Here is a 14,468-nt window from a genome sequence, read left to right on the forward strand (position 1 = left end):
CCCTTTGTACCATCCTGACCCAAGTCATAATCCTCTCCTGCTTACATTTACTGCCATTACCCCCTACTGGTAATCTGGCCTCTGCTCTAGATCCCTTACAATGGATTCTCCACAGCAGCCTGAGAGACGCTGCTAGAAATGAAGTCAGCTTGTGTCACTCTGCTGCTCAGGTCCTCAATGGCTCCCATGGACTCGGCACAGCCGGCCACCTCAAGTCCTCAACAAGACTTCTGAGGCTTGGGGTGCCTGGGTAGCTCAGTGAGTTAAGCCTCTGCCTCGACTCAGGTCATGATCTCAGGGTCCTGGGATCGAGCCCCACATCGGGCTCTCTGCTCGGCGGGGAGCCTGCTTCTCCCTCTCTTTCTGCCTGCCTCTCTGCCTGCTTGTGATCTCTCTCTCTGTTAAATAAATAAAAAATCTTAAAAAAAAAAAAAAAAAAGACTTCCGAGGCTCTCCCTCTCACTCCCACCGGGCTGCTCTGTTGGCTGACCTCATGTCACTTCTTTGCCCTCCTTCTCTCTGATCCATCCCCACTGGACTCTTTGCTGTTCTGCAAACATATCAACATTATCTGCCTTTACCAGCCTTCGAACTTGCTAGTCCTTCTGTTCAGCATGCGGTTCCCCAGGGATTAATATGGTCAGCTGCCTCACTTCCTTCATGACGGACTCAAAAGTCACCTTCTCATTACAGAGTTCCCTGGCCATTCTACCAAAACTACTTATCTTGCTGATTTTCTGTCTTCTCCATTTGAAATGAGGCCAAGCAGTTGGGTTGGTATTGGTCACTGCTGTATCCCCAGGGTCTACGTCAGTGCCGGAACGCAAGAGGTGCTGAATTATTATTAAATGAACGAACTCATTCAATAGTGAAAGTCACTTTCTAGCCCATATTTGTACTTCGTAGTTACCAGTGACCAATCTCCAAAATCACAACCCCGAACACCCGAAAGCTACTTTTCAGCCTTGACTTCAATTGTGCTTTCGATTAGCAAACCGGGTGGCCCCAACCTTTCCGATGCCTGGAATGGTATCAGGCACGCAGATTAGGGGTGGGGTCCCCAAACTCCACTATTCCTGATTTCCTGCAAATGTTAGAGTCTGTCCCCATACCTTTCCTGGGCCATCGTTTTCTAATTTCTAAAGGGGCAATAGGATCTTCTGCCACTCAAGAATTTATGAGGAGTTACAGAGTAATTTTAAACTCAAAAACCATTAGCAACAATTTGCATGAGAAAAACCTTTAAATGCATATTTAAAAGCATGCATTTGGAACAAATAACTCAAACATTAAAGCGTTCATTGTAGCTCTAAAATTAAGAATCCTCCATGGCACGTTTTTTTTTTCCCCTACCAGGTAGCATGATGAAATATGGTCAGAAAATCTGAGGAACACCTGAAAGTGCAGAGACAAGAGAAGGCACAAGGAATTGTGGGGAGCTCAGGGAAGCGCTCCTCTCTCTGGCCAGCACCTTCCTATCCCCAAACACACACACCCCGACATCAAACTCTCAAACATTCATTCAAGATTTTACAGAGGATAAGCAATTTTCACCACATATTTACTTTTAAAACCTCTTCCTAAATTCAGTGATGTAAAGAGCAGCGAGGCTTTCCTTCTGCCCGATTCACACTCCCCAAACTCTCCAACAGATCCATACTCCGTATTTTCACAAAGACAATTGAGGGGAGCAAGCACGTGGTTAAGACATATAATCAGCGGGAGAAAGAGCTGGAAGCTAAACTCTTGGTTTCTTTCCCCAGGTTTGCACACGGAATGAAAGGGCTGTTGGCAAGCCACAGGGCCCTCTGGGACTCGGGATCTGGCCCCTGTGGCCACTGAGAAGGGCAAGGAGGGCGGTTTCAGTCCCCTACAAGCTCTGAGGTTGGCTCCCCACTCCTTGCCTGATCTAGTAACTTATTTTACAAGTGCATGAAACAGTGCTTCCAAACTTACATACACAAAGTTTCCCTGCGTGTCTCCTAGCCACCGCTGCCATCCAGACTGCTAATCCCCAGTCCTTAACTTTGGTTCAGCTGCTGGGTAGGCATTAATGATCAGCTACCTCCAAAACTCTCTTAAAGAGTCTGAGAGAGAATATTTCCATTTCAGTAAAACACAGCTAGCTTAATTTGGCGGCAGTGGAATTCCAGCCTGTGTCCTGTTACAACAGGCCGGTCCACACTGGCAATTACTGTGCTGAATTACAGCAGCCTTTGGACACCTGCCTCTTGTATGCAACAAGTTCCTTTTTTTTTTTTAAACCCTATTTATCTTCAGTCATCTATTTATGTCAAGAAAGGAAACATATGAGCACAGCATCTGTTACTAGAGCGACACAATAACCAAATACTTTCATAAGAGGAAAAAAAAATCAACAATAAATCTGGGTTCGTTGTCAGGTGCTTTAGGAGACAAAACATTAGTCTTTCAATCACAGTGGCTTGCTTGAGCAGATGGTGATACCAGCAGAGAATCCCCAGCTCAGCCTGGTGTTTGATGGGCTTAAGGACCACAGAAATGTCACCTCTTCCCAACTGGCAGAGAAAAGCAGGTTTCTTATCACAGCCCAACCCCTTCTTCCCTACAGTAAGCAGGTAACAAGTTCAAGGACTTCCTTATGGTTACTTTCCCCCCTTGTTGGAAACTATGTAAATGCAACGGGTATGGGGGAGTCCTTTGCTTCTCCCAGTAACTAAATTTAGACAAAATATTTTTAAAAATTTTGAAGAAATTAGAGCCATAACAAAGTAGTACCAATTCAAGGCAAGTAATCGTTGGTTACGTTTTCACTACACTGCAAATCTATGTAAACTGAATGGCTGCTTTGGGAAAACTCTCCCATTTTTCTACAAAGGCATGTGGGTAACTACAGGTGATCACAGAGATTCTGCAGTTTTTATTTGCTTTGCTCTTCTTCGGGATATCCTCAACAGGTCTGCGTGGGTCTTTGTTAAACTTGACTTAATTTTATGGATGTCTTAGACTTCGGATTGGGGCACGAGAGAGAGACTGAGAGGCCGTTAGTTTGAGACTGCATTACTTCTCAAAGAAGTAACGGGCATATTTTAGTCTAGACACTAACGTAGCCTAGGGACGCCCTGGCTCTCCCCACGTCCTGCGGACGCGGCACCCCGGCCCGCAGACACGCCCAGCTCGAGAGCCGCTCAGGGCCCGCGGTCCGCGGCGTCCCGCACGCTCCCCTACGGAGCGCCCGGGTCGCGTCCCCTCCCGCCTCCTCCCCCCGCCCCCGCGGGCGAAGCCGCGGAAAGTGCCCGGCGAGCCGGTTACCTGCCAGGCTGCCCGGCCTCTGGAGGGTGGCCGTGGCATACAGCTCCTGCGAGTGCTTGCTGTACTGCTCGGACGCGTGGACCAGGCGCTTGGTGGGCGACAGGGTGGCGTACGTGCCGATGGTGGAGCTCAGCTGGTGGATGGGCGAGGAGGAGATGGTGGACTGCACGGTGGGGGGCGAGGTCACGCGGATCGGGGACAGGCCGGCCGAGGACACGACGATGTTGATGGGCGAGCTGGTGCTGTAGGACTTGGCCAGGCGGCTGGGCGACTGCTTGGGCGAGGAGCCGCGCGGCGCGGCGTAGGCGGCGCCCTCGGGGGCCGAGCCGCCGCGCTGCAGCTTGGTGGGCGAGCCGCCCTGCGGCGCGGCCAGCGGGGAGCCCCCGCGCGGCGGCGCGGGCAGCGTGGAGCTGGAGTAGTAGAGCGCGGCGGCGGCGGCGGCGGGCGGCGCGTCGGGCAGGTGGAAGGCGCTGCCCAGGCTGGGCGCGAACGGCTCCCGCGGCGGCGGCGGCGGCGGCGGCGCGGGCTCGGGCCCCGCCAGGTGCGCCGCGCGGCTCGTCGTGCCCTGTGCGCGGGAGAGGAGAGGACACGCGCGCTCAGCCAGCGGGAAGCAAAGCCCCCCGCCTCCTCCCTCCCCCGCCCCCCGCAACCTTTCCCCGCGCGGCCCGGCCCCCCGGCCAGGGAGGGGGCACCTCGGGCGCTCGGCGGCACCGCGCGCGGGAGCGGGACGCAGGACGAAGGCGGCCCCGCGACCTTCTCGCGCCCGGTCTCTTCCTCCAGGAGGGACCCCTGGCCGGCGCGGGCCGGCCGACAGCGGGGCGGGAATCACGTCTGGGAGCGGGACAGTGTTCTGCTTGCATAGCTAAGGCGTTTCTGGAATAGCAGAGGCATCGCATTAGGCACCTCAGGGTTTTAAAAGGCCACCCCTAGGGCCATGGGGATCTGCTTGAAGGCAGTCAGGATCCGCTCGTTCTGATGAGACTTCGGGGCGCCAAATCCCCCGCCCCACCCCCACGGTCATGTCACTGGATGCAGTGTCTACCTCCAAAATGGGCTAAGTTGCATACTTATCTGGAGAACATCCAGAATAACCTACTTCTCAGAGTTTATTCTGTTGCTATTGTCGTGGTGATTCTTCTTTTGGGACCAGAAAGGTTAAAAGGAGGGAAAAATACCAAGTCAAAATAAATACCCTTGGAATTAAATTATTTAAAAAATAAATAAATAAAGCATTTCTAGAGGAATCAGAGCAATTGCAAATAAAAGACTAAAAAAGCTTCCTTTTTCTAGATTTTAACGGTGGGCAACAAATCTTTCGGCATCTCTCTCTCTCTCTCTAGCTGGCTTTTAAGAGCCCCCTGCAGCTGTGTCTTCAAACTGAAAGCCAGTTGCCTCTCATTTATTTACAAGAACACAAAAGACAAGAAGGGCTGGGGTGGACTGGAGAGATGGCTGGAGGGGAAAGCACTTTCCTTGAATCTTGTCCAGAGACAAATTTGCATCCGAATGAAAACACTGCATTGTCAGACACTCCTGGGCAGGGGGTCGGGGTCTTCCAGGCTTTCCCGGAGGAGCAGAAAGGTTTTTGAGAGCAGGCTGGTGTGAAAAGCCGGTAGGACTGGGCGCTGAGAGAGAGAAACTGGGAAGGAAGGTTTCGAAATTAGGGGTGGGAACGGAGTGGGAAGGAGGCAGTGGGTAAGGTGGCGGGAAGGGGGAGAGAGATGCAACAGATGCCGTCCATTAGAAGTTTGAGCGCTGCCTCTCCACCCGTTTTGGAATGACCATTGGCAAATGAACAGCCTGGGCACCGCCATCAGCACACACAGCGCATTCCAAATGTTATCTGGATGTCTGGTTCATGGGAAGATCCAAGGGACTGAGTCGAGTAAAATAAAAATCCTTTATTAAGGACAGTGGGATAAGAGGAAATAGAGTGACGAAAGACTGTGTGTGTGTGTGTATGCATTATATGCGACATGTGTATTCTACCTATTTCTGTATATTTTATATAAGTGCACTGACAAAGATTTTCTCTAGTCATGCTCCTTTGAACTCTCTACTCCATTAGCCCCTGGTTTGGGGAGTTTCTGTGCTCATCTCTTGAGTTATCTGGTTTTAGCAAGAATCCTGCTGAGGCAGTTTACCCAGAGGCCCCCATGCTCTGCTGGGGGATCACCCTGCAGGTCCCACCGGGTTCCTCATGCCCCCTCCACCCGCCCCAACCATCAGGTGCCTTCTCAGCAAGAATCCTGTGACAGAGATTTAATCAGAGCCCCCTGCCCAGATGTTTCCTCTTAGCAATTTTCTCCCCATTGACTCTACCCTGCCCCTTGGCCACAAATCCCACTTTTCCTTGTTGAAGTAAGGATAGAGCCTAGTTCACTACCGAGGTCTCTTTTCTTCTATTAGGGAATTTTTTTTCCCCCTGAATAAAATCTGTGTTCACCACTTCACTGTCCAGCTCTAGTTTCCCTTTAACACCACTGAAGGAATTAGTTTGAATTTAACATTAGGAGTGAAAGGAAAATGGAACTACCAAAGCTTTGTTCACTAAGGTGTCTCTAGGAACTACAGTAAGGCCTGATTCATGGTAGAGGTACCACGGATATTTGCAGAATAAAGGAACAGTTAATAAGGCCGGTCCCAAGTCTTTGGCAATAGGGCTGGGTTTATGTGAGGATTATATGGGTGCAGAAGCTTGATAGAACCCGAGAGCTCCTCCTGAGCCCTGAGATATCTTCCGGCATCTGCCAGAATCGTCAGAAGGGAGCTGCTTACTTCCAATGCTGCTTCCATCCCAGTAGAAGTTCTGAGCAAGAAATGCACAGGCCGGGCTTCTCGAACCTGACTATGCATTATCATGAGTGCGGAGCTTTTTAAAAAAATCTCAGTATCCAGGCTATACCTTAGCCATTCACACAATCTCTGGAGGTGGGACTCAGCAGCAGGCTTTTAGGAAGCTCTCCAGGTGATTCCCATGTGCAACCACATAGGCGAACAAGTTCTCCCCAGAGCACTGGTTTTCCGAGTGTGGTCCCACCACAGTCAGCACCAGCTCACCCTAATTGAATCGGAGGCTCTGGGACAGGGGTCCAGGGCTGTTTTAACAATTCTGAAGGTGGTTGCTAGTTTAAAGCCCCCGGTCTAGAAGATCTAGATCTGATGCAGGGGTCTGGAGCGAGCCCGAGAGCCTGAGTTTCTAACAACCTCCCCAGAGAGGCGGATGTGGGTGACAGAGAACCACCACTATAGCAGCAGACAGCGACCTTCTTCCTTCACTTTTTTCCTGAAGCTCTCCTGGGGCCTGAGCTACATTCTGCTGTGCAAAACCTAGCTGACAAGTAGCAGAAAAGCCTACGGTAGGAAGTTTCTCTAAACCTTTCCTACAGGAGCAGAAGGAGGAGAGAGAACCCCAGAGGCTCTAAGGAGAGTCCCCTGCTTATAACAGGACAAATACTTTGTGTTATGTCTTGGAAATGTACCATTCATGATAACCCTATGTGACATTAATGATTCCATTACCAAGTTGCATGATTTCTAATACAACAAATACTAAAGTATACTTATTAGTATGTGTATTAGTATACAAATACTAAACTATACTAAAGTATAATATAAATTCAAGCAATGCTATGTAGAACTCTAGGATTTAAATATTAGAATGATGCGGGTCCTAGGAAAACCGCTGAACACCCTTGGCACACATTTAATTTCCCTTTCAGTCTGTTGGAACACCTAGTCTCAGGAGCGCTAAATGCTAAATATTATTGTCTCCAAAGAGTCCTTAATAGCCCCCAACGCTGTGGAAGTTTTGAGAACTACCATATCAGCTCCCGGTATTTTGACAGGCTCTAGCAGCCAGTTGAGAAATCTTTTAAATATTGTAGGATCTTGGTGACATTTTGCCATTTTTTACATGAAAAAAATTAAAACACAAGAAATAAAATTTTTTACAAGCTCTTTAAGATTGGTATTGTTCCTGTTCAAAGTGTTTTGTATCTGCACTGCCCAGTATGGTAGCCAGTAGACACAGGACCCTATTGGGTACTTAAAAATGGCATTGGATTTTAACACATATTTTAATTAATTTGAACTTCAATAGGTAAATGTGGCTGCTGGGCCACCTTACTGGACTGTGATATAAGCTCCTTTGCTGTTTATAATAAATAACCTAGGGGTGTTAGGCTCCCTTGGGATGGAGTCATAAAGGCCCAGGAACTATTCTTTGGTTACAAAGAGAATTCTGTTATTACTGTATCAGTTGGACAAAAGGAGTAGTCTTTGGGGAGCTTCTCTCCACTCTTGTGTTTGTTTTGTTCCATTATGTAATTTTATTTAGCAACTCTTAGCTAGTTAAGAATACAAAATCCATGCCTCAGTCCTAGGTTTATTACTACCTAGGTGATTGGGTTAAAAAGAATATAAACAGATTTTAACATGGATAAAATGTCACCCACTTTACTGTCATAGAAGCTCAATTCTACCTTAAAAGTATGTTAACACTGTAAAACCGTAAATCTAATTTTAAAGGTAGAGTTCCAAAATTAAAAAAAAAAAAAAACAAAAACAAACCCAAAACAACAACATCAACAAAAAACTAATTACTATATACCTTCTTCCCTAAGGAAATGCAATAAGAAGTGAAATAATCTTTTTATGATGGGACCCTTAAAATAATATAAAAATTCCTACATACTCGGAGCAGATCGCTCCCTAATACGTTTGTCCTTTGAGAAGGACAATTTCTGTTGGTATTTTCATTCTCAGCTCTTTGGAAGAGACCAACACAAAGGGCTACTTTGTTTTTCCTAACCCCTCCAAAATGGGACACTCACCTATGTGAAATTAACAAGGAAGTAGAACATTGTCAAGTAAATACTTTGATTAAATAGTTTCCAATAGGCTGACTTTGGTGTACACGAAATGTCTTTCCTTCCTTACTTCTCATTGTGGAAATTCATCAAGAGAAAAAAGAAACATTCTAGTTCCAATGGATACTTTATGTATATTATATCTCAAGTTTAAAAAAAAAAAAAAAGGTAGAGATTTTTAAAAAATGAGACATGAAGGGAGCACCTAGGTGGCTCAGTCGTTAAGTGCCTGCCTTCCGCTCAGGTTACAATTCCAGGGTCCTGGGATCCAGCCCTACATTGGGCTCCCTGCTCAGCGGGAAGCCTGTTTCTCCCTCTCCCATTCCCCCTGCTGTGCTCCCACTCACTGTCTCTGTCTGTCAAATAAATAAAAATCTTTTTAAAAAAAGGAGACATGAACAATACATACAACTGATCCAAGCTCTTATAAATTAGATATTTCATTTGCCTAAGATTTTACATATAAGTTTCAGTTGGGGCAGATCTAGAACATACTATAGTTGTGATTTGTCATAATTTGTACAGAATAATTTCAGGCCTACAATTATGACATTGTTCTTTTCTGGAAGTCTGAGCCCCTGAAAATATGGCGGTCTTGGACCAGAACGTGGCATTGGCCTCAACACCGAGCACAGTTGCTTCCTCATCCCTTCACATTTTATCTTCCGTCCAGGGATGGGCATGGAGCGACATGGGGGAAAAAAATTCCCCAAACTCAGAAACTTAATGTTCATTCTTTGGAGACCTGTCAGTGACAAAAACAAACAAACACAAAAACAACAACAAATAAAACCAACCCACAAAACCCAAAAAAACAAAAAACAAAACAAAAAACACAACCCAACAAAGTCCTGCTATGCTGCAGCCAGTTAACAAAAGACTTGACAGCTCAGGCTGTGTCGGGAACCTTGACTTCAGATCATGAGTAAGCCGTGTCACCGTGGTAAGCACCACATTTTATAAAGCAGGTCCATGATTTATGGGCAGCCCTCGTGAAGATGCATTTAGACCTGCCAAGTTTCCTGGAATTGTCAGCAAGGCCCCCAACTCTGGGTCAGGAGGAATATTTGCCCAGAATGCCGGGCAGCCAGGCCCACGCTGTCAAGAATGGACAACGGGACACCCTGTTCCGAGGCTTCCCCGAGGGAGCCTGATGACATGGGGTCAGCTGTCTGTTCCCTACCAGCTGTCTCATCGTTTTCATTTTCCTGGGATTACCATCAGACTGGTGAGCCTAGTAATTCCTGGCGCAGAGATTCCTGGTTGTGGAGGCTAAGGAGGTCCTGGGCAAAAACAATGCCACGAGAGGCAAAGCCAGAAAGCGCATTTCCAAGGAAGGCAGAGGCAACAGGGCGAGTCCGGCCAGGCGTGGAAGAGCAGCGACGTGGGGAGGTGACACTGGTTGGATGAGCAAGGGGCTGGGCAGCTGTCTGAGGGAATGCAACTAAGAAAATAAAAGCGATGACTGGAGAATATTTGTTCGATGAGTTAAGAAGCCTGAATAGTTCTTAACTACTGAAAAACTGGACATGGTTTTAAGATGACATCTTTGAAGAAATACCTTTCTAAACCAGGACAAGCTGGTAACATGACTTAGAAATACTGGCTACATGCTGTTGGTTAAAACATCTGAGAGCATGTAGAACTTTCCTAGAGTGAGTCTGCACACTCAGGGGGACAGAGTCCTTTACCCTGACAACTTGGAAATGAGGAGAAATCACGCCTCCAAATGCCAAACAGCCTCATTGGCTGAAATGCTCCTACAACACAACACAATTAAAATGGATCTACATTCCCAGGTAAGTTTTGTGCCCTTGAACTTACCCTCTGGGATGAAATGTACTTGCTTGAACACTACAGTCATTGCCCCCACTCCCCAGTTTTGGTATCTTCTCTTTTGAAATTAACTTTAAAAGGAATGCCACTCTTTAAAATAAGTCCCAAGGTAGAAAATCCTTGAGCCATGAGAAAGGTTTGATTTTGGAAATAGCCAAATAAAATCAAGAGCCTTGTCCAGCAATTTCCCCGAGGAGCACTGGTTTTGGGAAAAACTAACATGAAACACAAAGAGACAGCTTCTGTTCACAGTTCAGGCTATCCCTGGAGTCATCAGTGCTGGATGAAGACAGAAGGGCAGGGTCTACCTGGCAGTGACCTTGTACTAACACTGAAAGGTAGTGCCCAGAGCAAAGAAAACTTAATTGAAAAACCAAGGAGTCTGGAAGGAATTCCTTCCCCAGAAGAGAACAACTCAATTAAAAGGGCCATAAGAGCTATAATCTTTGAGATAAAAATGGAGACCACTCTCACTGCTTTCTTTTCAGACAAGGCTCCCACAATTAGAGAGAGAGTGGGAGGGAGCAGAGGCACTTGCAAACCTATCAGCCCTTCACTGCAGTGAGAAGGAGGTAACACTGCATCTATTTTCTCGGGGTTTCCCAGTCACTAGTACAAACCCGGTGGTTCCGATTTTTACATCCTGGGGGATGGTTTTTCCTACCCTCTGCCCTCCCTTTAATAAAGGTATGATTAGGGTAGTTATCAATAAATATTCAGAAGATGATGTCATATGGCCATTAAAAGGCTCTACCAATGGAGGGGTGCCTGGGTGGCTCGGTCGGTTAAGTGTCTGACTCTTGATTTCGGCTCAGGTCATGATCTCAGGGTCCTGGGATTGAGCCCTGCGGTGGGGGCGGCGGGGGGGGGGGGGTCCCTGCTCAGTGGGGAGTCTTCCTCTCCCTCTGCTCCTCCCAACCCCTGCTCACAAGCTCCCCCTGCAAATAAATAAATCCTTCTAAAAAAAGCCTCTACCAATGGAAAAAACAGACAAAAACAGGGACATGTCTTATATAAATTTATCTTAAAGAATATATAAGGAGGGATTTCTGGGTGGCAACTTTTTCTTAAAAAACCAAATAAGCCTTGGCAAAAATATACTACAAAAAATTTTTATTTCAGCAAGAGGTTCATTCAGTATTTGCTTTAAGAAGCCAAATATTTGCTTAGAGGAGGAACTGCTCTAGTACAACAAACACATACCCTCCCTGCCATGAGAGATGTTTCAATTACTGAAGCCAGATTATAGATATTTATACTGAAAGCAGAAAATGGAGGGGGAAGATTTTAAAGCAGAGTAATGAGAAAGGATTTCTTTCTTTCTTTCTTTTTTAAGATTATTTATTTATTTATTTGACAGAGATCACAAGTAGGCAGAGGCAGGCAGAGAGAGAGGAAAGGAAGCAGGCTCCCTGCTGAGCAAAGAGCCCGATGCGGGACTTGATCCCAGGACCCTGAGATCATGATCTGAGCCGAAGGCTGAGGCTTTAACCCACTGAGCTACCCAGGCACCCCAGAAAGGATTTCTAATAGTGGTCATCTGAAAACTATCTTAAAAACAAAGGAACCGCCCATTTCCCACAAACATGCCAAGAAAACTATACAAAATGGCATGATTTCTCATCTGAATGCTTGGTACAGTATATATTCTACACTAAATACGTTCCTGTGATTTTGTGTTTTCCAAGTTCACTGGTGACTTCACTGCTCCTAAATATTACCAAACAACAACTTCGCTCATAATTAAGCAAACCAGAGGGCTGTCAGCCCACGTCTGTACGACCTTTTCCATTCAACGGCCAATACATAGGTGTTTACTGGGGATTTGTTCCTCCTTTGCACCATGTGGATCTCTGTCCACCAAACCACCATCCACAGAACTCTCTCTCCCCTTGACCTTCACAATGACCTGACACGAAACTGCACCACTTTAGTGATGATCCAAATTCAATGAACACCCCGCCATGAGCACCAGTGAGCAGATGATATATTTATAATAATGATATAGTCTAAGTGAGCACTTTTAAGACATAAAAGTCAATGCCACATCCAAAAAGTAGGCCAGATCAAAAAGAAATGGCAAAGTTCCTTCTGAAAAAGTTTACCGCTGTTCTAGGCTCTCCACTGTTGTCCAGTTTTATTTTGCAAAATTATCATACAATTCTTCATTTCTGGTAGCAAGCAGGCATTTTCTGGGATTATAAATGTGCACACACTTACTCCCATTCTGCTGAAGGACACGAGAGTGGTTTTAAAATCTGTAGGCTCCTGCCAATGCCCCTGTATACAGGCGCACCCTTTCGTATCTCTCACATATTTGGTTTCTTTGCGGGAAGAAGTGCCTGGTGAGACTGCCGCATGTGTGCATCGGGGGAGAGACTAGCGTTTCTCAAGGGACTCCTCTATGCCTGAAGTCTTGTATCCAGCATTTCATACAACCCTTGGAAATGGTAATGTGAGCAGAAGCAGGCAGGGCCTGGAGGGGGGCCGGCTTCTCTGTCTGCTCCCTCCCCACCACCTCTGCGGCAGGAAAATAGAGAATAAGGCTGGGGCTGGAGGAGCCTGATGAGCACTTGGGGAAGCCCGGGCCAGTTATTTACCACCTGGAGATCAGCTGGGTCTGGTTTCTGCTCCTGCAGCGAGGCCATCTGAGGGGAAGAAACCCCGATGCAACTAAGTTTAGGACGTTACCTCCGCTAGAACAGAATGATGCTTTCAACCCCTGAGTCAGGCCATGCTGTGCCTCCTCCAGGAAAAGACAAGACCCTCACAATAAACCACAGGGTGTCCCATCCCTTCGAAAACTCCTGTGCCCAACTTTAGCCACCTTGGCCTCCTTCTGTCAGGGGCGCCTGGTGACTCAGTGGGTTAAACCTCTGCCTTCGGCTCAGGTCATGATCTCAGGGTCCTGGGATGGAGCCCCGCATGGGGCTCTCTGCTCAGCGGGGAGCCTGCTTCCCCCTCTCTCTGCCTGCCTCTCTGCCTACTTGTGATCGCTGTCTGTCAAATAAATAAATAGAATCTTAAAAAAAAAAAAATGTTCTGTCAACATGCCGGGCCACCTCATCCGGGAGCCGCTGCATTCACTGTCCCCAAGACAGCCACACACCTGGTTGGATGTCTCTCTGCCTTCAGGTCTTTCCCAGCTGTTACCTTCTAGACAAGGCCCCCGAGGCCACACCCCATCCTGCACCTTGGATCCTCCTTACCCTGTTCTGCCTCATCTCCTCCTCAAAGACATCATCACTTTCTGACGAGCTATGTAATTTACTTATTCCCGGGGTCGGTTTTCTGAGTTTCCATGGCTGCTGCTAGAATTAGGGTTCCTTGAGGGTGGGGACCGTGTCCCTTTTCTTGACTTCTTTATCCTGAACCCACGACAGCTCACAGCGCACAACAAACACACAGAGCATCTTGGATACATTAAAGAATAACCCACAGATGCACAGAAGTACCTAGAAAAGCAGCTCGACTTTAATTGTGGGACCTCGCAAGAGTCACACAAAGGCCAAGGTTAACTTGGAGGGAGAAGGGGGAAAGGACGGAGAGAAGGAGGGGTGATCTGCACAGCGTATTTGAGGCTGGGGCACGGAGTTTGCAGGATGGGGGAATGAATAACCATAAATTGTCTCATGTTACTTCCCTGAAAGGCTTTGGGGTCTGATGGGAAGAGTCTTACCTTCTGTGTCTTCCGGCCCTATGTACTCAACTTAGAGTCTGAGGAGAATGACTTTCAAGGATTTTAGTTTGGGTAACAGCAAAGAATTAATATTTTATTGCACCTTCTATGCCTCATAATTTTACCTGCAGACTGATATGATAGGGCAATTGGCCTCCTGTAGACCCTGGTGATAATTATTCCACAAATATTTATTATGTTGAATAAACTAGAGTATTTTTTAGTTGAAATTAGAATCTTTCAACATGCATGATACTCCTTTGAAATTGCATTCTGACATGATTTATGAGCCAGACAGAAAACCATTTGCTTTACTTTAGAATTACACATATTTTTTAGACTAAAAAAAAAAAAAGAAGAAATATTTTTGTGTTGATTGATTATTGACCTTATTAACTTGGTCTGGCATCGGTTGGCAATAATTTGAATTTCCCTAGCCCTTTTGGCGCTTTCTAACTACAAGATATTCTAAAAATTAACCCAGCCTTGAAGAAATGATATTTCACACCACTCCGAATATTGAAAAGAACATGTCACGGGGCTCAGCAAAACCACTGGAATAGATGGGTTCCCACGATGATCTGAACAAAGGAGATGTTACCACGATGAGAAGTGGCCTCTCTACTTTCAAGGTACAATGCTAGATACAGAAGAAACATACTGGCTTACTTGCTCAGCCCTTCTCTGACGTTATTGGGAAGTCACAGTGCCTATGGGGTGTTCCATAAAACATGCCTTTCATCCAGCAGCACGTGAAAGCTAACAGTAAATCACGGTACCATCATCTACCA

At 46.7% G+C, this 14,468-nt stretch overlaps 1 protein-coding gene across 4 annotated transcripts in view; it reads right to left on the minus strand.

The window, feature by feature from the left end:
- The window catches only part of CTNND2 (catenin delta 2), a 915,285-nt gene that overhangs the window by 387,538 nt on the left and 513,279 nt on the right, over positions 1 to 14,468 (minus strand). For all 4 annotated transcript variants that reach the window (XM_047730983.1, XM_047730982.1, XM_047730984.1 and 1 more), the window contains one exon: positions 3,292 to 3,856. In XM_047730983.1, coding sequence (XP_047586939.1) covers positions 3,292 to 3,856 — 565 coding nt within the window. The remainder of the gene's footprint in view (positions 1 to 3,291; positions 3,857 to 14,468) is intronic.

This window comes from Lutra lutra, chromosome 5, assembly GCF_902655055.1.
Source record: "Lutra lutra chromosome 5, mLutLut1.2, whole genome shotgun sequence".
In the NCBI taxonomy this organism is placed as follows: Eukaryota; Metazoa; Chordata; class Mammalia; order Carnivora; family Mustelidae; genus Lutra; species Lutra lutra.